This window comes from Thrips palmi, unplaced genomic scaffold, assembly GCF_012932325.1.
Source record: "Thrips palmi isolate BJ-2018 unplaced genomic scaffold, TpBJ-2018v1 HiC_scaffold_12, whole genome shotgun sequence".
Taxonomy (NCBI): Eukaryota; Metazoa; Arthropoda; class Insecta; order Thysanoptera; family Thripidae; genus Thrips; species Thrips palmi.
Window position 1 is genome coordinate 334,544 of NW_023144623.1, and position 25,127 is coordinate 359,670.

Here is a 25,127-nt window from a genome sequence, read left to right on the forward strand (position 1 = left end):
GAAAAGAAAGATGTCAGTTGTAAGGGACGATGATGTGTGTGTCAAGATTACAGAAGACTTGTTTGTGGCCACCTCAGAAAGTTATCCTCCGTTCAGCTGGGCGACACCAAACCACACCGACATGCAAGTTGAAAGGATTGCATCCGACAGTGCTTTGGATTCCATCATGAGTGGTGAAAGTGATGGAGACCAACAAGGTAATTTAAAGGTTGAAACCTGTGCTGCTCAAGTTGTAAAATCCTGTTTAAAATAGAACTTGTCAGCTTCTGGGATCTGATGCCTGCAAACCGTACATGAAGTGGCAAACACTTTTCTTAAATCTTCAATTTGGATGTGTTTCCAAAGAAGCTCTTGTTGCTTGAGAATGTTGCATGCATGGCCCAAGCAAGCACCTATTATTGCGTGCTGGGCAAGCAAGCATTTGTAAACGCGTACTTGGCCAGGCATGCAGTTGTAAGTGCGTACTTGGTAAGCACGCAATTGCAAATGCATGCTTGGATGAGTACGCAGATTCTATTGCATGCTTGGACAAGTACGCACTTGTAACTGCGTACTAAGTACACAGTTAGGTTTGTAGTGTAGAGAAGAAATCTTCCCATGCATTTAGATAGGCGGGAGAGGGGCGAAATGGAGAACTGCGCTTGAAGCCGAGCGTAGTTCTACTACGCTTGAAGAAAGGCGTAAAAGCACGCTTGAGTTCTACCAGTGTTGTAGTAAATGACGCGCTGAATCGAATGGGACCACGCCCAGAGTTGTAATCTCAAACCGTTTAGGAGAAATAGTGGTTCAAAGTATGGGCACGGTAGAGCTCCTGCACAAACCCGACTATGCAGGCCCGCCAAACACGCCTGTTGGGGGCGGGCGGACTACCGTGCCCATACTTTGAACGGTTTTATCCCCTACACGGTTTGAGATTACTCTAGGCGTGCTGTGTACAGGTGTACGCGCTCTACGATGGTTTTGACTTTATTTCGCCGTGCCCAGAACATTGAACATTCAATTACACTCGCAGACTCTGCTTGGCCATAGGCGATCAAACTTTCTTGGCGCGTCGTTTGGAGATCGTTTTTTTTTTTTCATTGGGACCCGTCGAGATTGAACCGAAATTTGACGAGCAGAAGCTTCGGCTTCTTTGATCTTCTTTGTTCAATCTGTGGACTCGATGTGATGCGGACCAACCGAAGAGCTCAGTTTGGGCACAGTGGACGCAAAAGCTCTAGCACACCCCATTAGCTCCCGCGTCGAGGTCCGCGAAAACTTCCCGGTTGCACGCCATTTTCCGTAGTAGAACGCCGGCACCGCTTTTACGTCGAAGTCGATGTCGCTGGACACGTTGTGGACAGAGTATGATCCCTGCAAAATTCAAGTCATGTTGTGTAAGAGTGATAATGAGAACGACGAAGGTGAGGAAAAGGGGCTGGTGAACGTAGTAATGATGGCACGGCTGTTCTGTGAGAAGGGCGTGGGGGACACTAAGGCAAAATTTGAATGCCTATGGTTCGCATAAGTCGTTTACAGAATTCCCCGAAGCTCTATGCCCCAGTGCAGTCATGATGATAAGGATGACAAACATAGCAAAAACAAAGAACACTCGTGTTAATTACGAAGAACACTCGTGTTAATTTTTTCAGGATGTCAGAAACCTGTCTGAAATCCTGACCAAAATTCGCACATCTTCTAAAACTAAAAACTTATTGTGATGTTCTCTTGAACTAAGGTAAAAAATCAGTTGTGGGTCATATTTTTGAAAACTCCAAATTAAGGCCTTTACTTCTGACCTGGTGACGAAAGTGCATGTGGGGCCTTTAACTATGGTCCTTGGACTAAGTTTTGAAACATAAAAGCCCCGTCTATCATCTTTATTTACTAAGCTGCCGCTGTTTTAAAAATAGTCTGTTTTGGCCCACAATTGATTTCTGGAACCAGCTGTGGGTCAACATTGTAGGAAGCTCAAATTTGGATATGATTTGCTTAAATGCAAGAGGATTTCACTTTTGAATTTATTTTTCGGAATCGTAAAAATTGCAGGATCTATAGCATAGTGAATCAATTGTGGGTCATATCAATTGTGGGCCATTTCGTGTTTGCTTGTAAATTGACCACTTTTGCAAGATATTTTCTTATTTTCATTAATCAAAGGCCCCTGGTTCTCAATAAACCAAGCAGGCACCAAGAGGAAAACTACATAAACAGGCTTATGACACTGGGACACACTCAGAAACGGGACATCACGTTGAAACGGACGTGACAAAACCGCCGGCGTGATAGACAATCCAACACAACGACCTGTCATCGTGAGGTATTGCTACAGTATATTATCTATTTCAGTCAGAATATTTAGTCTGTAGGGATTGATTAGACTCGTGGACCGTACTGGCGTCAGGTGCCAAGCCTGCTGTTGAGAGCGGTCCCCTTCCGGGCGCTACCCATGTAAGCCCCGCGATGCGCCCCCTCCCCAACAAAAAAAACCCTTACGGCAGACTGAGCTAGCGTTGTCATTCGGGGCTGCAGCCTAAGCTTAACATAACTTTCGTATCGTAGTACTAAGTGTGACAGAACAGAAAAATAGAATTTACTGTGATACATCAGTCACTCAGAAGCACCAAAAATAAAAAAAAACGGAAAAACTATCATGAAATTCCGTCTAAAATAATGGGTCTGACATGGTAGCGAGCGCTACATTGCCATCACCCGCGCACCATGGCATCGAATGATTTCGGCTGTACTATGGTCAATTCATGTTCCCTGACCTATTATGTACCTAAATCAGCAAAGGCGTCTCGTTTCATCTCGTAATAGATTCACGGTAGCAATTTGTAAAAAAAAAAAAAAACGATTTTTCGCCTTGTTGGGTAGGTGCCATTTTCACGACTTTTTGAAGGGCCTCCCTTCGAAGCCTGATAGGAGCCGTTACAGTCGTCGCTCGGACATACACGCTATTTGGGGAGACAAAGAAGGGTTGGAGGAAGGTCTACCGCGAAATTCAAATCCATTCAATCCCCATTATGTCTGCGGTTACCCGGCGAAAAAAAATGACCCACAGTTGATTCGTGACCCACAATTGATTTTTTACCTTAGCTGCATCATCATCATTATCATCATCAGCGCTGCTAGGCCTATGCAGACCTTTAGCGGTTCGGGTCGGCAAGACACTCCGACCTCGCCGCAACCTCATATGCGGTAGGATTTCAGCATAGTCGTCCCAGTCAGAAATCCATCGGTGATTCAACGTCGACTCGACGATGATACGTCGCCACTTGGTCGACTCGATATGAGATCGAAATTTCAGCCTCGTACCGACATTCGTAAAAATGACCCAAGTTACCTTAACTGTTCCCGTATTGTGCTATCCCACGATATTTCAGTGCGAAAAAATAGATGAAGCACAAAAAGTGAACCAAAATGATTTCTAAGTCGATTCGCCATCGTTTCGACGTTTCCTGCCGTGTTGACGGCGTCAATACTGCGCCGCTAGATAACTTTGTGATCGTTTGGCGGCGCGCCGCTCGCGGTGACAGTGTCGTTGCGCATTCAGGTTGGGTAGGTAGGACGAAGACTATGCTCGCGTGTGTTCTAGAAGTCCGCATAGGATTGTACAAGCGGACTTCGGTGCCTCCAATTTTTGGTGGCCTTTACCTGCCCGGCAGCTTGACTGGGTAACGCTCTTTGATAGAGAGTACCGATTACGTTTAACAGCTGCCACACAGAATCAACCCCCAGAAACCCTTTCAGTCAGAGGCACAGTGCGTTGCTATCGGTGCCTACGTCACCCCTCTGTTTTCATTAGTCCGAGCATCTTTGCAGCACCCTTGTCATCAATGTCGATTCGACGTCGAATGGACATCGCCATAGCGTCGGTAACTTATCCGTGACATATTTTCGTCGATGTCGATCTTTATTTCGACCAACATCGACCATCGATCTTCGACGTCGAGTCGACGTCGAATCGCCGATGGATTTCCGGCAGGGGCAGTCAATCTTGCAGTCCCTTGGAAGATTAACTTCAACTGCGACCATAGTTGGAAAGTATTTTTTGGGCTTTCCGCCCGGAGTGACATTGGGGTAGGCCATCCGTTTAGAACACATGCTTTCGTGCGAGGGGGTATTCACTGCTGTAATAGTCTGTTCACCTTGGCCGTAATAATGCCTGTAATAATGGGTAATAACGCGTAATAATGTGTAATAATGTAAAATAATGTAAAATAATGTAGAATAATGCAAAATAATGTGTAATAATGTGCAATAACGTGTAATAACACGTAATAATGCGTAATGTACGCATTTTGTACTGAAATTTTGGCACATATGATCCACGAAGCGGAAGAAGGGGTTAAGTCGAGTTGATTCAGTGACCTCTTATCAGTCTATCAAGTAAACATGAGCGAAAATTTGGTCCAAAAATAAGTGTGGCGAGGCACGTCCCATACTCTTGCATCTATTTTTAGATGATATTCCCCACCTGTCCTTCCACCTGCAAGGTTTAGGCCTTGCAAAAGTGCACGGATTCAACTCGACTTACCCCCTTCTTCCGCTTCCTGGATCATATTGGCTACAAAATGAAAGTGGTCTTAATTTGCTACTCTGTGCAGCAATATTTTCTACCCTTCCGGTGGTCCCGCCATCCTTTCTGTCTTCCCCCGTCTTCCCCTACCCTTCCCTACCCCTTCCCCCCACTCCCCGATGTTCATGTTGGCGGGAAACGGCACGGTGGAGTGGCTGATTCCATGAGGCTGCGCACACTTGGATCAGAGCAAGAAAGGTTGCCAAGAATATTTGCCGCTGCGGGAAAGCTAAAAAAAAAAAAAAAAAAAACCTTCTCAAGGAAACAAAGAGAAAGCTCATAGAAAAGCTGAGTGAGGGGTTTACTATCCGTACGCAGCTTTTTCATTGAAACTCACTGTTCTTGGTTACACCCTTACAACAAATATGAAACAAAATTTAGAATAAAATAAATTTTGGTTAAAATTCCTCTGCTGATTATTGGACAAAATAGTAAAATCATGCTCTCCTGAAAATCTTTAGAAATCCTATCGGTAAGGTGGGGTATTGGAAAAAAAATCCATCGAAATCTCTCTGCCCATTCAAACAAACTTAAAATTTTAGTAGCATGTAAGTAACAGCATTCTGTAATATGAAAAACTACAGTTGAATGGCTAACACGGGAGGGGGAGGTGGTGCTGGGCTTCCCTTTCGGTCAAAAACGACCGTAATAATGACTGTAATAATCCTGTAATAATCCTGTAATAATGTGTAATAATGTAAAATAATGCAAAATAATGTGTAATAATGTAAAATAATGTGTAATAACGCGTAATAATTGTAATAAGCGTAATAGCGACTACTCTGTGCGCCAGTTTTCGAAGTGAATACCCCCTCGCTTTCGTGGCTCAGTGCCTCCAAGCGAGATTCTGGGCCAGCAGTCTCAGAGGTTCTATTCCTGTCTCAGTATTTTTCGCGAAGTAAAAATTTAATAGCGTTTGTGACTGAGGGATATAAGCCACCAGAACAAATGTGGTTAGTTGTCGTGACCAGGCGTGATTGCTGACGCTGCTGTTACCACGTTGTCTGTTACCACGACTGATAATTCTTCGCTGGCCCAATATCAGTGAATGCATTAGCTGTCACAACTGAGGAATGTTTTTTTCCGTGTACGCACGGAGTTACCCTACCATCCAATGCACTCATGCACATTTGAGACATCTTGACATCGTGAAGCCCAAACATGAGTACAGGTGAGTACACCTTGCGTTACACATACATTTCACCTTTTCAAACGTTCTTCTGGCTTTATTGACAGGTTAAGACGATACACAACGCCACATCGTGTTAAAATGACCGAATTTTGCACTTTTTAAGAAGGCGTAAAGTGGAGAAAGTCAACTTTCGGATTTTGCTTTCTTTTTCGACTCTTTGGGCCTTGGTAAAACCAAACCTGACCATATTTCGACCCACAGCACCCTCAAATCGGCAAAGGGAGCTTTTGATTCGTACAATCACTGTGAGGTTAAGCCCTGTAACTTTAAACCGTTTTTTCTCGGTAGCTTATTTTTGACCTTGCGCGCAGGATATCTATACTAGGATTCAGGATGGAAGGCGGCTCGGCAATGTTTGTCGCCTTGCTACGCCTCTCCCCAGCTACCGCAACAACATTTCTGACCTGGCCCGTCCTGGACCCCTCGACACGGGCCCCCGGACCCCGCCCCTTTCTGCGGGTGGAACGCGACCCTCGCAGTTGGAACAAGAGGCTGAGGAATGATAATGGCCTTTTAACTGTTGCACCAAATCGAAACTTCAATTTTGAACTCAAAATAAAACTAATACTTGTTGTTTAACGTTAATAACATTTTATGGAGGGTTGTGCAAACGGCATGTCGCTACGACAATTTTGACGGGTTTTAGGGAAAGACGATCCAAAACTTAAGGGGGAACCCTGGTGAAAAAATCGCCAAAATTCCAAAAAATAGTATTTTTAAAGTTCATAGATAAAAATGTGCATAGAAGGTTTCAAATTCAACAGGTCGAACATCTTTAAGCTAAGTGGGTAGTTTCTTTATCATATGGAAGGAAATAACATTGAGATCAGTTGTCGTTGTCTTCTACGCTCAACTTCACACCTTTGCTCAGTCGACAAAAAATTTTGTCGTAGAAAGACTTCCTGCGTTCCTGGTTGACACCTACATGAGTCGTCTTGCAAGGACTCTATTCATTGATGACTTGTCGACAAATTTTAGTGACGGAATCATGATATCAGCCCTACTTTTTTTAAAACACACCTTAAAGTTTGAAAAAAGGGAAAAAAATCACTTTTTTTTAATGTTAAAATTTGAAAACTCATATCTCAGGACAGAAATTGAATTTGAAAATTCCGTCACTAAAATCTCTTCTATACATCTTTAGGATAACCCAAAAATTTTTTCAAGACTTTCCGTCCCAATGAAAGACGCAGGAAGATTTTTCCCCAACGCTCCAAAAAACACTAAAAAGCCACTTTTCTCAGAGACCGTTCAACATTTTGAATTGAATTTTGTTTTGGGAACTCACCATAATGAACCTCAATAAAGCAAAGTTTCAACTTTCTGGGATTATTTTGAAGCCTACTTGAAAGTTTCACCAGGGTCCCCCCTTAAATTGACTAAAAATAATGACACAGCCTTCAACTTTGTTTCAAATTGGGTCGTTTTTTTCTCGTGAGTCCAAATAAGCGTTCAGTTTGCAGAAATTTTTAAAATTTCTGAGACTTTTCTACGGCCATTATAAATACAAAGAGACAAAAGGCTGGGGGACTCTCGAGTCACGCCTCCCTCGCCCGGACTTCGGGCCAGAGTCAGGTAGTCGGCCGACCACCGCCAGCCGCCTTCCATCCTGAATCCTAAAAAACAGAACACCAGACCCGCAACCAAAGATGGTAAAATGGTAAAAAGGCATGGAGAATCCAATGGTGATGTCCATTTTCATGTCAGGGTGACCAATATGTAAGAATAGATGGCTGAAAAACATGAAATAATTCGAAAATTCACTATACTATTCCGCCCCCCCTCCCGATTGTGAGTACAATGGGTACGGTCCAACTGGTACACATGTATACACAGGTGATTCACCCCTCGAATGCAACGAGGATGAAAACGTACCGGAGGAAACGGGCAGGCGCGACTGGGGTCGTCAAACAAAGCCACCATGGCCCTCCGCCAGAGAGTAGGGGCCAGAGTGCGGGCCTTCGTGCAACACCTTTGAAACGAGAAAACATACGCATTGTCCTTCCAGCCACCCCGAGCACTCCAGGATGCTATGTTAACATCGACCTGGAAATTGAAAACCGTCAGACAGAGTTTAGGATGTAAAACTGTTAGTTTATAGTCGGGTATAAGCTACATAAAATATCAGTACTGAAGGGAGTGGGTCTAATCCGGCCAGGGGGTAATTCCGGACACTGCGAGTTTCACAGGGCAACGGTCGAGCTAGCTCAAATCCCACCGTGTTAAAAAAGATAATCCCCAACTGCTAAGGCCAACCCATTTGGATGTGGTCACTACGCGAATTTTGATGACAATTTCAAGGCTAATTTTCCTTACAACGATGTCATCAAAAATTTAGATGACATTTTTGTCACACCCATGCATAAAGTATGGGACCTTCGATGAAAATGTCATCAATTTGTGATGAGATTGTCATGATTTGGAAGTGATGAAAATGTCATCCATGTTTTTGTCATAAAGTGACAACAAATTTTCACAGTGTTGCGAACCAGTCTTCCTTGTTCCGATGACTAAAAGCGTGCCAGTCTCACTGCATGCGTACCAAAAGCGACCTAGTCAACAGGGGAACGACCTTAAAGCGTCCCGAAAGCGACCCATACACTCTACCAAAGATGTCCTGTAAATGCCGTTAATTTATTACCAGTTTTCACTGTAGGTCAATTCACAGCGTTTACTGTGATCTGCTCACACGATTCACTGTGATCTGGTCCCCAGTATACACTGTGAGTTGTTTGACGCCGCTAAGCACCAAATTACTGCAAAGCATTACTGTGGCCAGATCACAGTGAACACTGTAACCGAGATCACAGTGAACGCCGTGAACTAGTTCACAGCAAACGCCGTGAATTGCATAACAGCAAACATTGGTAATAAATAAACGGCGTTGACAGGACATTTATTGTAGAGTGTAGCACGGACATTTTGTGCAATTGTAATTTCGGATGGACTTCGTTTGTAATACGGATGATTTCATCCGTCGTAAGACGCTTAGGTCACAATTTTCATACCGAAAGACTAAATTTTCAGACAAGCAGTCTGAAACAAGTCTGAAAAGAACTCATGTAATCTTGTACGGAAAAATAGTACAGAAGTTCCGTAGTACGACAGGTACGGACGGTCCAGGCAAATTATTGACCAGAAACGTTCCGTGCTTTTTTCTCGCAGTGCACTACAAACCTAACTGTCTACTAAGTACACACTTACAAATGCATGCTTGCAAGTACACACTTACAAACGCATGCTTGGCCAAGTACACACAAACGCATGCTTGTCGCCGTATAACTCCATGCGTCGAGCATGCGTTTGACAGGTTTGCAGTGTGTAAGGAGTCTTGAGTGAAAAGAAGGTTACAAAGACAACTCGCGCTGCTCGCTGGGGGCTCCGCCCCCAGACCCCCGCATGTGTGGAGCGCGTGCCGAAGTATTTTCAGTAAGTCCATGGTGACCAAAGGCAAATTTTCTAAGGAGGTAAATGTCCTGCTTCTTTGAAAGCTCTATTTAACCGCTTTTGACCATATAATAAGGCTACTTTTACTGCCCAAATAGATAGCTTGTATTGCATTGGCTACTGTGGCAGTCAATGGGTGCATACAAGGTCCGGAAAATATTGAAGACAGCTTTGACAAGGATAGAGGTGAAAGGAAAAAAACATAAGGTCTCTACGACCACTCCTTGACCCCAAACATTTCTTTGAGTGAGTAAGTGAGTGAGTCAGTCAGTCGGATTGGGGCTATAATGATTCTTGATGATGATTGCCCAATTGCCGGTGGCGGGGTCCCGATTACGGCACAGTTTCGGAAATTCTCGACCAGACCTACCGATGGGGCGAATAAAAATTTTTAGTCATTCGGTCCCCTTTTTGGCCCGTCCCGTTTATTTTTTGTAAAAAAATGACGGAGGGACGGGCATATAGTATGATGCATGCTGTGCGTCCGTTCGTTCGTCCGAGGACTTCCCGTGGTCCGATCTTGACCAAATTTGGTACGCAGCCTCCTTGGGTGACCCTAAGAACCGCCCGGTGGCAGCAAATCCGATCCGAGCCCCGGGGGCGCTGCTGCAGGTGCATCATGGTCTACATGGGGTCCAGGAGGATCTCGGCAACGGATGCAGCTAGGAGGGCATGTAGGGGTATTTTTGGAATCGGGGCGACGAGAGAAAACCAATGGTGCCAGTTTCGAGCAAATCGGAGAAGTTCGGACCCGGGTTCAAATCCCAGCGGGGTATTTTTGGAACATTCTTTTTATTCGAGTTTTAGCATTGTTTCTGATGTTTATGAGAGTGCTGATGACGAAAACGACATTTATTTTAACCCCAGACTCAGATTTAATTCCCGTCAGGGTCAAACATAGGAGAAATTCGTAAGTTTCTTAATGTACGGGACGGGCCAAAGTTGCCGATGTATATCGCTACTTTTCCTGTTATTAGAAGATTGAGTAGGTTTGCTCGGAAACAGTGAAAAATTTTTAACTTTTGAGATTGGTCTCAATTTTCCCATTAAATTTGGAATCGAATGGAAAAACCCGCAGGTCTCTACGACCACTCCTTGACCCCCAACATTTCTATGAGTGAGTGAGTAAGTCAGTCAGTGAGTCAGTCAGTCAGTCGGATTGGGGCTATATAGGTTCTTGATTGATGAGTGAGGGAGTCAGTCGGATTTTGGGGCTTTACAGGTTCTTGATGACAATTGATGATTGATTTTGAGTATGTTGCAGGTGACGGGGACCCGATTGCGGCACAGTTTCTGAAATGTCCCGACTAGACCTACCGATAGGGCGAATAAAATTTTTTAGTCGGTCGGTCCCCTTTTTTGAAGATTGAGTGGATTTTTTTAAATTTAGGCCTATTTAATCGTTTTTGAGGATGTTGCCGGTGACGGGAACCCGATTGCGGCACAGTTTCGAAAATGTCTCGACCAGACCTACCGATGGGGCGAATAAAAATTTTTAGTCGGTCGGTCCCCTTTTATGAAGATTGAGTGGATTTTGTTGAATTTAGGCCTATTTAATCGTTTTGAGGATGTTGCCGGTGACGGGGACCCGATTGCGGCACAGTTTCGGAAATGTCTCGACCAGACCTACCGATAGGACGAATAAAAATTTTCAGTCGGTCGGTCCCCTTTTTTGAAGATTGAGTAGGTTTGCTCGGAAACGGTGAGAAATTTGTTCCCCTTTTTTGAAGATAAAGTAGGTTTTCTCGGAAACGGTGAGGAATTTTCAACTTTTGGGATTTTTCCCAATTTTCCCATAAAATTTGGAATTGAATGGAAAAAACCGCAAGTCTCTACGACCACTCCTTCACCCCAAACATTTCTATGAGTGAGTGAGTGAGTCAGTGAGTCAGTGAGTCAGTCGGATTGGGGCTTTATAGGTTCTTGATGCTTCGCCATTTACCACGAACGAAGCCCACTAACCGTGAGGTCGTCGTTTACTTCGAAGTACGATGTTCCGTTCCACGAATAAAACCACAAATCCGGATTCTTTCTGTCTCTCCAACCGACGTAATGGTGCTTGTAGAACGTTTTATTCGGACGCATATGCGGTGGGCATTTTTCGAAGTGGTCCGGGATCACACGGAAGGGTCCCTTTTTAAAAGATAAAGTTTCACTTGCACTCCTGCAATGACCTTTAAGGTGTGGCACAGTCTGCAGGTAATGTGCGGGATGCGCTAAACTGCGGTTACCCGAATTTAATTACCAAACGTAAAGATGCGATGAATACCCCATAAAATCAGTGGTCAGCATCGTTACATATAAAAACCGTGGTGAAAACCACAAGTGTGTGGTTAGGGCCCTACATTTCAACGAAAGGTGGTTCTGAGGCACAGTATTCTCCGTAGAACCTAACAGTGTTCTCCGTAGGACTATACACTCTTCCAGGCCCTACGGAGAAGACTGTGCGGTCCTACGGAGAATATTGATAAGAGGGCAACGGAGAATCCTGGCAAAAAAATTAACTCCGTACCTTTTTGCCACAGTGCCGCTTCAGCTACGCTGTGCACGCTTTTCAGCAACTTCTATTTTGTTCCTCTAAATTACGGGAATAGTATTGTTATGAGTAACATTTTATCTAAGAAGTTTCAAGACAGTTTCAATGGCAAACATTTATCATCAGTCATGGAAAGAATGTTTCGAGGCATCGTGATAAAAAGGCGTTGTAAGAGGTGCTGATCTCGAAGATAGTACAAAAAAAAATTCTGTACGCAAAATCACTCAAGCCTAGTAATGAAATGGCCGTTAACTTTAAGGGGGCACACCAGTGAAAATCGTCAAATTTTTGCCTTCTTTTTTATTTTATCTTATTTTTCTGCTATTCATCCCGAGTCGAATGCCGCAAACCCCACACCTTAATTCCCCTTACTTTGGCTTGTGCACATTTTTGAAGTTGCTAACAAGCTAGGGCCCGCCCTTCCGTCGAACCGAGTTGCCAGCTCCGCTTCGCTGCGCCGCACAGTGGAGCGAAACGCCAAAAAATGCGACATCGTGGGACATAAAATCATTTTCCGATCTGTCAGCTTTTTTCACGGCATATGGTCATTTCATGATGTTATCTAGTAAAAGAAATGATTTCCTGGTATTGGCTAGGCTTGTAGAGCAAAAAATCGCGAAAAACATGAAAATTTTGTACTAAAATGTACCATTTTTTACACGTTTTTTGCCCGTTAAACTGACATTTTTTCGATTCTGCAACTTTTTCCAACAGATTCTGAAAGCTAAGGACAAGGCCTACAACTTTTGTTTTGGTCGCAACGCTGTAGCGAGGTCGGCTCTTCGACTTTTTTGGCCTCAAAGGTTTTTCCTATAATAAATTGCACTGGAAAATTATTCTTATTTAGACAAATTTAGGTATTCTTGTGCCCCTGCAGTCCGCTTTACATCCCAACCAGTTTCAATTCATCCGATCGAGTTAATAAGAACCGGAAATAGATGTAGCGAGGCAACACAGACCTCAAGGGCACAAAAATACCTAAATTTGTCAAAATAGGAATAATTTTTCAATAAAATTTATTATAGGGAAAACCTTTGAGGCCAAAAAACTCGAAGAGCCGACCTCGCTACAGTGTTGCGACCATAACAAAAGTTGTAGGCCTTGTCCTTAGCTTTCAGAATCTGTTGAGAAAAGTTGCAGAATCGAAAAACTGACAGTTTTACGGGCAAAAAACGTGTAAAAAATGGCACATTTTGATACAAAATTTTCGTGTTTTTCGCGATTTTTTGCTCTATAAGCCTAGCCAATACCAGGAAATCATTTCTTTTACTAGATAACATCATGAAATGACCATATGCCGTGAAAAAAGCTGAGGGATCGGAAAATAATTCTATGTCGCACGATGTCGCATTTTTTGGCGTTTCGCTCCACTGTGCGCCGGCAACTCGGTTCGACAGGGGGCCGGCCCAGCTTGGCCTGCCGGCGGCCTTTCCTCGGGCCTTCGGCCCTCGCATCAGACCCAACTTGGCCAGTCGAAGGCCCGGGCCTTCGGCCCGCTCGCATCACACACCCCGTGAGCGGGTAAAGCAAAGTTATCGATGTACCATCGTGACTTAGGCCCGCCCTTCTATTCACAATGTGCAAAAGTCCTTACACTTTTTACTCCAACTGTCCTTACAATATGCCCATTTCATTTGTCTCTTAGCCCTCATTCCGAAAATATCCATATTTGCCATGCTACTGCAACTCCTTGCAATAGAGGCCCAGCAGGAGCGCAAAACGAGTACGTCGCACTTTTTCCCATAACTCATGAAGGCGGGCTCCTGGACCCCCTTCCGACCCCTCGTTGAAGAGGTCTTGCCAAGACCTATCCAAAACTTAAGTAAAAATTTTCAGTCGGTCGACCCCCTTTTTTCAAGATCTTGATGTGACTAATAGACGAAGTCGGGCTCCTGGACGCCCTTTCCGACCCCTCGTTGAAAAGGTCTTGCTGAGACCAATCGAAATCTGCAATGAATTTTTTTAGTCGGTCGACCCCCTTTTTTGAAGATCTTGATCTGGCCAACTTGTAAAAGCGGCCGATGGGGACGGGACCAGGTCCATTCATCTTGTCTCGTCGCCCCGATTCCAAAAATACCCCCATGTGCCCTGCTAGCACCAATAATGGCGGAAATCCCCCTCCCGCTCATGTAAACCAGGATGCACCTGCAGCAGCCCTTGTGCGACCCGGACGGGATTTGCACCACCGGATTATTTGTTTGGCGGTACTCCTGACGTACCCTCCAAATCTGGTTACTCTAGCCCAACTCCTTCCTTGTTCACAGACGCCAACAACAACGACAACAACGACAACAACACACAGACACAAAGGCAAATGCATAGGCCCCCCCACTATTTTTTGAATAGAAGGGCGGGCCAAAAAGGTAATTATTTTTGCAAATTTTAGACCAATTGTTGACGTTCGGGTTTCTCACATGAACTTCACCTACAAAACCCTTGAACCACCCAAACGCAGTTGAAAAGAGGAACATTTGTCAAACAGTTGTCAAAATGTAGGGCTATTGAACGTCCACCGTAACTTTTTTTCGGTACGGCCTAATTCACAGGAGTTTGTTTTATTGAATGCATACTAAGACGCCCTACAACAATTATAATGACCTGTTTTGTGATACGAGCTCAAGTATAGTCGCTACAATAGGCCAAAGTCGGCGAACAAGGGCCGGAATAGTGGGAAACGAGGCCCGAAACAGCGAAAAATGCACTTTTTGCCAACTCTGACCTTCTGTAGCGACTATACTTGAGCTCGTATCACAAAAAAGATCATTATAATTGTTGTAGGGCGTCTTAGTATGCATTCAATAAAACAAACCCCAGTGAATTAGGCCTTACTGAAAAAAAGTTACGGTGGGCGTTCAAAAGCCTTACATTTTGACAACGATTTTAACACTGAACGAGTGTAACGGTCGATCCGGTCCACGGACGCTTTGGGATTTTTGAGGCAAGACTCTACAGCACAAACCTTGCCCAATCCCAAAATTTCAGCACACTAGCATGTCTTTGTCGGAATTTACACCATTTTTTCATGCTAGATTGGCTTGTTGCATGGCAGTCCCCTAAGGGGCAGGTAGGCAACCCGCTTGCCGCGCGGGCTGATTTTTGGCCCGCCCTTCTGTTTAAAAAATCTCATTAAACGAACGTTAATGAAAGCACATGATACTCGTTTTGTTTTCTTATACGGGGTAGCATGCGGGCTCCGTGGCAGGCGGGGAGGGATTGTCGCGCGAGGAGGGGGTGCCATTGTTTGCGCCCGGTGCCGCTGGCGCTGTACCTGGGGGAGGACTTGTCGATGCGTCGCGCAGGCTGCGGACCACTCACTCACTATCCCGCCCGGGCAGCCAGCCCCTATTATTGTTAGGATACAGCCTTGGTTTCTGGACTCGAGAGTAAAAGCTAGCTGACACCTTTAAATGTCTTGTATTGTACGTTGTTTTAAAGTCGCGTTAGTCGTAAAGGTATCATCTGCTAAAAATAGGGGGGGGGCATATGCATTTGCCTTTGTGTCTGTGTGTTGTTGTTGTTGTTGTCGTCGTCGTCGTCGTTGTTGTTGGCGTCTGTGTACAAGGAAGGAGTTTATCTAGAGTAACCAGATTTGGAGTCCGGTGTCCGGGTCGCACAAGGGCTGCTGCAGGTGCATCATGGTTTACATGAGCGGGAGGGGGATTTCCGCCATTATTGGTGCTAGCAGGAGCAGGGCACATAGGGGTATTTTTGGTGAGGTTGCGCCGAAAAGGTGTTATTCGCTTCCGTGGAATTACCCCAAAGCGAACACCAACAATAACGATCCCAGTGAGAGCAACATCAACAAGTGAAGTGACGAGAAATTCTGGGTGGGACGAGCAAGGGTGAGTGTGTGTGTGTGTGTGGGGGGGGGGGGGGGGGGGGTAGGCCGGGGCCTCGCGGAGAGCCCACTACGCGTTCGGAGCCGCTCCTGTATTTTCTCGGTTTCGGTGGTATAAAATAAGTTCCGATTGCTGATCATCTGCATTATCTGCTTTATCATCTGAAAAAGCATGAAATTGCCCATAAAATGACCCTCGGGTTTGGGTTTCAATATTGGGCATGAAAAAATGTGGTTCGTTTCAATATCAAGTTGAAGATGAGCGTTCAAAACAAAATTATTTTTTTTTGAAAATGTTGTAAAAAATTTCCTCCTTAAAATGGTGCCTGCCGTTTGTCTCTGGCATTCATACTTATTTCTATATTAAAGTCTGAACAGGAGGTTCGAAAATCGTCAAAATACGTGCAAATGACGCTACTGCACCCTTAAGGGTACAGGATATAATTCAAATGAGTTCGAAGGAAATTTTCGCTTCTTTGACCATTTCAGACTAAAGAATGCTTCAGCGAAGCCCTCTTTAACATATCTGAGAAAAGACATGCATTTTACCTCCCATCAGGAGGACCCTAGTAATGCTCCGAAGAACATCTGTTAAGCCCTAGAAAAATCTCTCCGAAAAAAGATGGAAAATGAATGGAGTCTCCATGAACGCGATTATAGGGTTCTTCTCCATAAAATTTCGGAGCCAATTTCTAACAGTGAAGCCTGAAAGACTTAGAAAATATCACGAGGACCAAAAGCATTCCTCTTATTTTTGTCGGGTGTACGGGAATCAGAATTTTAGTGTTTCCCATACATGTATTGAGCAAAATCAACTACGACGGACCACTTCTTCCGGTGACCCTCTCCGATTTGCCTGATTTTTTGTAGGCTTAATAACTCACTAAAGGAGAGTCTAAAGCCAAAATATTAGGTCCCGCGAAAATTTATTACCCGAGATATGGCCAACTTTTGTTTAACTTTTGGAGAAAAAACACGAATTTGGGTATTTTGGACTAATTTTACACTTTTCATAGTAGAGGGCTTAAATTTGGTCACTGTAAGTAAAATTGGCCAAGGAACAAGAATATGACCTCAGATTTGACCTCCGACGAATACCTGAAGAGTAAACCCCCCAAAACATCCTAAAAACACATAAAAAACAGTTTTTTCTTGGGGTTTCTGGGAAAAATATGTGGACAAAAATTTCTGCTGATCTTATCTTGTAGAAAATGACGCGATGAATCGAATGAGACCACGCGCAGATTTTTATGTCAAACCGTTTAGGAGATATAGCGGTTCAAAATATGAAAATTTTGCCATTTATTTGTTAAAAAATGCAGGTTTTGAGCATTGTTTGACGTTTTTGCCTCCTTGGTGCGTGTAGGCGTTCTTATCTTGTGGAAAAAGACGCGCTGAATCGAATGCGACCACGCATAGAGTTGTATCTCAAACCGTTTAGGAGATATAGTGGTTTAAAGTATGGGCTCGGAAGAGCTCCTGCAAACACCCGACAAGGCAGAGCCGCCAAACACGCCTGTTGGGCGGGCGGACTACAGTGCCCATACTTTGAATCGCTATATCTCCTAAACGGTTTGAGATACAGGTCTGTGCGTGGTCTCATTCGATTCAGCGCGTCTTTTTCCACGAGATGAGAACACCCACACGCAACAAGGAGGCAAAAACGTCGAACAATGCTCAAAACCTGCATTTTTTAACAAATAAATGGCAAAATTTTCATATTTTGAACCGCTATATCTCCTAAACGGTTTGACATAAAAATCTGCGCGTGGTCTCATTCGATTCATCGCGTCATTTTCTACAAGATAAAATCAGCAGAAATTTTTGTCCACATATTTTTCCCAGAAACCCCAAGAAAAAACTGTTTTTTTATATGTTTTTAGGATGTTTTGGGGGGTTTACTCTTCAGGTATTCGTCGGAGGTCAAATCTGAGGTCATATTCTTGTTCCTTGGCCAATTTTACATAAAGTGACCAAATTTTAGCCCTCTACTATGAAAAGGGTCATTCCACGTAAAGTCGACAAGGCCTCTGCCACCATGGTCACCGAATTGATTCTTCTTTTCAGGGTTTGTTACCCCCATGGTACTAGTTCAAGACCGGTACAAAGTTTTTTCGAATGTAGCCCCAGGGGCTGAGATATAGCAAAAAACTTTTTTCTCAAATTGCTGCACCAGTGCAACTTTGAAGGTTGGTAGCGTCGCTAATATGCATCGTAGACCAAATCCGAGACCAGATTTGGAAAGGGGAAGAAAAATCGAATCTGCTAGTGAAAAAACATTTTTGTTTTGAAAATTTTTTTTTACTTTCAAACTTTTACGAAGTTTTAAAATTTGCACAGTTTCCAAGTACCTTAACCAAATTTGGCTCCCGTTGGCTTAAAACTTAGCTTAGACCCTCCTCTAATCGAAGCAGTCAACCACAAAATACGTTTTGCGCCGTTCTCGAGAACGAACCATTGCCGTGGAGCTCTGCAACACTCTACTTCACTGTAAAACGGTATTTTAGCCCACCCAGTTTGGGCTGGGCACCCTGGGCGCCCTTCCCGATCGAACCCTGGCTCCGGACCCAGTTCCAGGGTGTCCAGCGCCCCTTCCAGAAAGGCAGCCCATCGTGCCGCGCCGCACTGGGACCCTGCAGGAGGTGGTCCAAGCGAATCAACGCATATTTCCCCCGTCCGGGCGCACTGGCCCGGGCGGCTAGGCGGCGATCGCCGCTTGGGCCCTTGGGCCCTTGGGCCCCTACACTTACTTCAAAAGATCTACATGGGCCAAAGGGCCCGAAATTCGCTCAGAGTCCGATGGGGCTCACGTAACAAGGGCCCAAAGCAAGGGCGGATCCAGGGACGGGTTGGAGGGGGGGATGTCGCGAAAGTTGCCTACCTACAGGGGTAATGTGCGACCTTTTGCCTACCTACAGGGGTAATGTGGGACCTTTTGCCTACCTTTCAGGCGGCCGCTTTGAGGGGGGGGATCCGCGCCTGGCCCGAAGGGCCCAAGAGCAAGGACCTAATGGGCTCCAAGAGAAAGGGCCTTTAATGGGCCCACAAATAGCCAACAAGTTCAAGGGCCTAAAAGTGCGAGGGGTCAACCACTCTAGAAATCTTGTGTCCCCTTAGCGCTCAAAATTGGGAAATCTGAAATCTTGTCCTAGAAAAGGCCAAAAACAAAGTAATTTTGGCAGAATATCGGTTAAAATGTTGTGAAATCCGACGAAATCTTTAGCCTTCAGAAATCAAGAACCTATAAAGCCCCAATCCGACTGACTCACTGACTCACTGACTCACTCACTCACTCATAGAAATGTTTGGGGTGAAGGAGTGGTCGTAGAGACTTGCGGTTTTTTCCATTCGATTCCAAATTTTATGGGAAAATTGGGAAAAACCCCGAAAGTTGAAAATTCCTCACCGTTTCCGAGAAAACCTACTTTATCTACAAAAAGGGGGAACAAATTTCTCACCGTTTCCGAGCAAACCTACTCAATCTTCAAAAAAGGGGACCGACCGACTAAAAATTTTTATTCGCCCTATCAGTAGGTCTGGTCGAGACATTTCCGAATCTGTGCCGCAATCCGGTCTCCGTCACTGGCAACATCCTCAAAAAACGATTAAATAGGCCTAAATTTAACAAAATCCACTCAATCTTCAAAAAAGGGGACCGACCGACTAAAAATTTTTATTCGCCCCATCGGTAGGTCTGGTCGAGACATTTCCGAAACTGTGCCGCAATCGGGTCCCCGTCACCGGCAACATCCTCAAAAACGATTAAATAGGCCTAAATTCAACAAAATCCACTCAATCTTCAAAAAAGGGGACCGACCGACTAAAATTTTTTATTCGCCCCATCGGTAGGTCTGGTCGAGACATTTCCGAAACTGTGCCGCAATCGGGTCCCCGTCACCGGCAACATCCTCAAAAACGATTAAATAGGCCTACATTCAACAAAATCCACTCAATCTTCAAAAAAGGGGACCGACCGACTAAAATTTTTATTCGCCCCATCGGTAGGTCTGGTCGAGACATTTCCGAAACTGTGCCGCAATCGGGTCCCCGTCACCGGCAACATCCTCAAAAACGATTAAATAGGCCTAAATTCAACAAAATCCACTCAATCTTCAAAAAAGGGGACCGACCGACTAAAATTTTTATTCGCCCCATCGGTAGGTCTGGTCGAGACATTTCCGAAACTGTGCCGCAATCGGGTCCCGTCACCGGCAACATCCTCAAAAAACGATTAAATAGGCCTAAATTCAACAAAATCCACTCAATCTTCAAAAAAGGGGACCGACCGACTAAAATTTTTATTCGCCCCATCGGTAGGTCTGGTCGAGACATTTCCGAAACTGTGCCGCAATCGGGTCCCCGTCACCGGCAACATCCTCAAAAACGATTAAATAGGCCTAAATTCAACAAAATCCACTCAATCTTCAAAAAAGGGGACCGACCGACTAAAATTTTTATTCGCCCCATCGGTAGGTCTGGTCGAGACATTTCCGAAACTGTGCCGCAATCGGGTCCCCGTCACCGGCAACATCCTCAAAAACGATTAAATAGGCCTACATTCAACAAAATCCACTCAATCTTCAAAAAAGGGGACCGACCGACTAAAATTTTTATTCGCCCCATCGGTAGGTCTGGTCGAGACATTTCCGAAACTGTGCCGCAATCGGGTCCCCGTCACCGGCAACATCCTCAAAAACGATTAAATAGGCCTAAATTCAACAAAATCCACTCAATCTTCAAAAAAGGGACCGACCGACTAAAATTTTTTATTCGCCCCATCGGTAGGTCTGGTCGAGACATTTCCGAAACTGTGCCGCAATCGGGTCCCCGTCACCGGCAACATCCTCAAAAACGATTAAATAGGCCTAAATTCAACAAAATCCACTCAATCTTCAAAAAAGGGGACCGACCGACTAAAATTTTTTATTCGCCCCATCGGTAGGTCTGGTCGAGACATTTCCGAAACTGTGCCGCAATCGGGTCCCCGTCACCGGCAACATCCTCAAAAACGATTAAATAGGCCTAAATTCAACAAAATCCACTCAATCTTCAAAAAAGGGGACCGACCGACTAAAATTTTTTATTCGCCCCATCGGTAGGTCTGGTCGAGACATTTCCGAAACTGTGCCGCCATCGGGTCCCCGTCACCGGCAACATCCTCAAAAACGATTAAATAGGCCTAAATTCAACAAAATCCACTCAATCTTCAAAAAAGGGGACCGACCGACTAAAAATTTTTATTCACCCCATCGGTAGGTCTGGTCCAGACATTTCCGAAACTGTGCCGCAATCGGGTTCCCGTCACCGGCAACATCCTCAAAAACGATTAAATAGGCCTAAATTTATCAAAGTCCACTCAATCTTCAAAAAAGGGGACCGACCGACTAAAAAATTTTATTCGCCCCATCGGTAGGTCTGGTCGAGCGGTTTCTGGAACTGTGCCGCAATCGGGTCCTGGTCACCGGCAACATCCTAAAAAACGATTAAATAGCCTAAATTTAACAAAGTCCACTCAATCTTCAAAAAAGGGGACCGACCGACTAATAATTTTTATTCGCCCTATCGGTAGGTCTGGTCGAGACATTTCCGAAACTGTGCCGCAATCGGGTTTTTGTCACCGGCAACATCCTCAAAAACAATTAAATAGGCCTAAATTTAACAAAGTCCACTCAATCTTCAAAAAAGGGGACCGACCGACTGAAAATTTTTATTAGCCCAATCGGTAAATCAAGTCGAGACATTTCAGAAACTGTGCCACAATCGGGTCCCCGTCACCGGCAACATACTCAAAATCAATCATCAATTGTCATCAAGAACCTATAAGCCCCAAAATCCGACTGACTGACTTCGTCACTCATCAATCATCAAGAACCCATATAGCCCCAATCCGACTGACTGACTCACTCACTCATAGAAATGTTGGGGGTCAAGGAGTGGTCGTAGAGACCTGCGGGTTTTTCTATTCGATTCCAAATTTAATGGAAAAATTGGGAAAAATCTCAAAAGTTGAAAATTTCTCACTGTTTCCGAGCAAAGCTACTCAATCTTCCAAAAAGGGGACCGAATGACTAAAAAATTTTATTCGCCCCATTGGTAGGTCTGGTCGAGAATTTCCGAAACTGTGCCGTAATCGGGACCCCGCCACCGACAATTGGGCAATCATCTTCAAGAATCTATATAGCCCCAATCCGACTGACTGACTCACTTACTCACTCAAAGAAATGTTTGGGGTCGAGGAGTGGTCGTAGAGACTTAAGGTTTTTTTCCTTTCACCTCTATCCTTGTCAAAGCAGTCTTCAATATTTTCCGGACCTTGTATGCACCCATTGACTGCCACAGTAGCCAATGCAATACAAGCTATGTATTTGGGCAGTAAAAGTAGCCTTATTATATGGTCAAAAGCGGTTAAATAGAGCTTTCAAAGAAGCAGGACATTTACTTCCGTAGAAAATTTGCCTTTGCTCACCACGGACTTACTGAAAATACTTCGGCACGCGCTCCACAGATGCGGGGGTCTGGGGGCGGAGCCCCCAGCGAGCAGCGCGAGTCTTGTGTCCCTAAACATCCAATGTGGTTGCCCCCTTGTAAAAGGGGCTACAGGAAAAGGGCACACAAGTGCAAGGGCCCAAAGTGGGCCCAAGAAAAAGGGCCCCAAAAGGGCTACAGGACAAGGGACCACAAAGGGCCCACAAAAGCAAGGGCCCAAAGCCGGCCTTCTAAGCAAGGGCTCAAAAAGGGCCCAAAAAGGGCGCAAAGCGAGCAGGGGCTCGAAAAGGGCCCTCAGAGCAAGGGATCAAAGAGGAACCAGCGCGGTGTTGTGCCTCGGATGACGGCCCGGGATGGTCGACTCGCTGCACTCCAGCTGACGAGGGCCCCTCGCGGGCCGCTGTGTCATCCGTTCACATGAACGGACAAAATTACATTAAAGATTATAGATTTCAATTTTTTTCCTAAGCTTTACCTGCTTTTTTCCTAATTTGAATGCGATTTTTTTTTGGAGGGGGGCGTCGCCCAATGTTTCGGAGCCCCTAGAGGAACGGGGGAAATGTGTGTCGGTTCGCTTGGAGCGCCTGATGGGTAGGCAACCCGCAGGGTCGCGGCGCGGCACGATGGGCTGCCTTTCTGGAAGGGGCGCTAGACACCCTGGAACTGGGTCCGGAGCCAGGGTTCGATCGGGAAGGGCGCCCAGGGTGCCCAGCCCAAACTGGGTGGGCTAAAATACCGTTTTACAGTGAAGTGGAGTGTTGCAGAGCTCCACGGAAATGATTCGTTCTCGAGAACGGCGCAAAACGTATTTTGTGGTTGACTGTTTCGATTAGAGGAGGGTCTAAGCTAAGTTCTAAGCCAACGGGAGCCAAATTTGGTTAAGGTACTTGGAAACTGTGCAAATTTTAAAACTTCGTAAAAGTTTGAAAGTAAAAAAAAAATTTCAAAACAAAAATGTTTTTTCACTAGTAGATTCGATTTTTCTTCCCCTTTCCAAATTTGGTCTCGGATTTGGTCTACGATGCATATTAGCGACGCTATCAACCTTCAAAGTTGCACTGGTGCAGCAATTTGAGAAAAAAGTTTTTTGCTATATCTCAGCCCCTGGGGCTACATTCGAAAAACTTTGTACCGGTCTTGAACTAGTACCATGGGGGTAACAAACCCTGAAAAGAAGAATCAATTCGGTGACCATGGTGGCAGAGGCCTTGTCGACTTTACGTGGAATGACCCAAAAGTGTAAAATTAGTCCAAAATACCCAAATTCGTGTTTTTTCTCCAAAAGTTAAACCAAAGTTGGCCATATCTCGGGCAATAAATTTTTGCGAGACCTAATATTTTGGCTTTAGACTCTCCTTTAGTGAGTTATTAAGCCTACAAAAAATCAGGCAAATCGGAGAGGGTCACCGGAAGAAGTGGTCCGTCTTAGTTGATTTTGCTCATAGGAATTTGCCAAGACATGGTCAAATTCCGAACATTTTTCACAGTTTGATGCCTACAGACGTGGCGCTTGAGGGTTCGCTTACCGCGATTGCACTGATCCTTTGACCGTCGCCTTCGGGCAGCAACCATCCCAGGCAAAGAACGAGCGCGGCGACGCGTCCAACCATCTTGACACACGTTGCCTTTCTGCGGTGTCCCGGTCGTTGCAGAGCAGCAAGCAAGCGCCTTGCGTGCACTCGCGTTGGCCTGTGACACGGATCACGTGCGAGAGGTCCACGAACGAGGTGTCATTTCGCGCTTAATTGCGCGACCTCCAGGCGCGTCTGGCCGTTCAGTCTGAGCCCTCACTGTCAAACCACTGTGCACGAACTAAAGCGTTCACTGAACACGGTAAAAGTGATGTCTCGGAATTTCCACACATATTTTCACATTTCAGGACATTATTTTGAAAATCCTTTTTTGAAATATGGTCTGGAAATGTAGTTTTTTTTTTTTCAGAAAATATCTGGAAAAAGTCAATTTCTACACAAATATCTGAAAATAAGGAGGCATTTGAGGTCAGAACAGTCACATGTCCGCAAGATACGATCCAACACAAACCACAGCGAACACCAACAACAACAATCCCAGTGAGAGCAACATCAACAAGTGAAGTGACGAGAAATTGTGGGTGGGACGAGCAATTTGGGGGGGGGGCTGGTAGGCCGGGGCCTCGCGGAGATCCCGCTACGCGTTCGGAGCCGCTCCTGTATTTTCTCGGTTTCGGTGGTATAAAATAAGTTCCGATTGCTGATTTTGATATCATCTGACGCGGGTGGTGACAGTGATTGCGTGTGGGTCATTCTACAGAAATGTTACAATTTGATGTCCCTGCCCCTTTGTGACGAAACGGTTCGTCCTAGGAAGACGCGGTTTGCGCGGTGAGATTGTGCTTTTTGTGCTTCAAAATGATCCACAATTGGGTATGAAAGTTTCTGAGGTTTTCAGATGGCTGTGGCCCCCGGAAGGTGCAAAATGTAAACCCCGTGGCTGTCCCGATGCGTAGTTTCTTTTCATTTCGTTGAGACGAATCCATTCCCGTCGTCAGTTTTCCATTTCCACATATTTGATTTTTCACCTTTTTATTTCAATAGTGCCAAAAATCATTGTATCTCATACCGATACGGAACTTTGGTATGTTAGAAGCTTAATTCCATCATTTCGAACGTGTGTTTAGGATGTGGGATGACATTTTTTTGTTAACTTTGACAAGACGAATGCATCCATTTCTGTAAGTTAGTGTTTCTTTGGCCAAGTTTAGAAATTCCCCTCACAAAGTCTGCCCTTTACTGCCATGGCCTTTCAACGCACTGTGCAAACTACGGAAATCTCTGGGTTTCAAACAACGGAAAAAGCCTGGATCTGAAATCACGGAAAATCCTGTGTCTGAAATCACGGAAAATCCTGTGTCTCAAATCACGGAAAGTTCTGGCCATAAACTAACGGAGAAAATGTCCCTTTTTTCCACAGTGGCAGAGGTCATCTAATTAGAACACTACAGAACCAAGGGGATATCACAAAATTATGGAGTACAAATCTGATGAATTTCAGTCAAATTTCGATTAATTTCAGTCGAGATTCGAAG

At 44.9% G+C, this 25,127-nt stretch overlaps 1 protein-coding gene across 1 annotated transcript; it reads right to left on the reverse strand.

Moving 5' to 3' along the window:
- Window positions 1–1,127: 1,127 nt before the first annotated feature.
- On the reverse strand, window positions 1,128–23,675 carry LOC117640746. Its single transcript, XM_034377632.1, has 4 exons — window positions 23,587–23,675; window positions 11,163–11,333; window positions 7,629–7,799; window positions 1,128–1,353 (listed from the first exon to the last, which is right to left on the reverse strand). Exons 1-4 carry the CDS (start codon window positions 23,668–23,670, stop codon window positions 1,147–1,149), a joined length of 633 nt encoding a protein of 210 aa, XP_034233523.1. The 5' UTR covers window positions 23,671–23,675; the 3' UTR covers window positions 1,128–1,146.
- Between the last annotated feature and the right edge of the window lie 1,452 nt (window positions 23,676–25,127).

Coding starts and splice junctions, on each gene's coding strand:
- LOC117640746 (XM_034377632.1), bottom strand. CDS start 23,670: ATGGTTGGACGCGTCGCCGCGCTCGTTCTTTGCCTGGGATGGTTGCTG. Junction 11,334..23,586: donor AAAGGATCAGTGCAATCGCG/GTAAGCGAACCC, acceptor TCTTTTAAAAAG/GGACCCTTCCGTGTGATCCC. Junction 7,800..11,162: donor AAGTAAACGACGACCTCACG/GTTAGTGGGCTT, acceptor TTCAATTTCCAG/GTCGATGTTAACATAGCATC.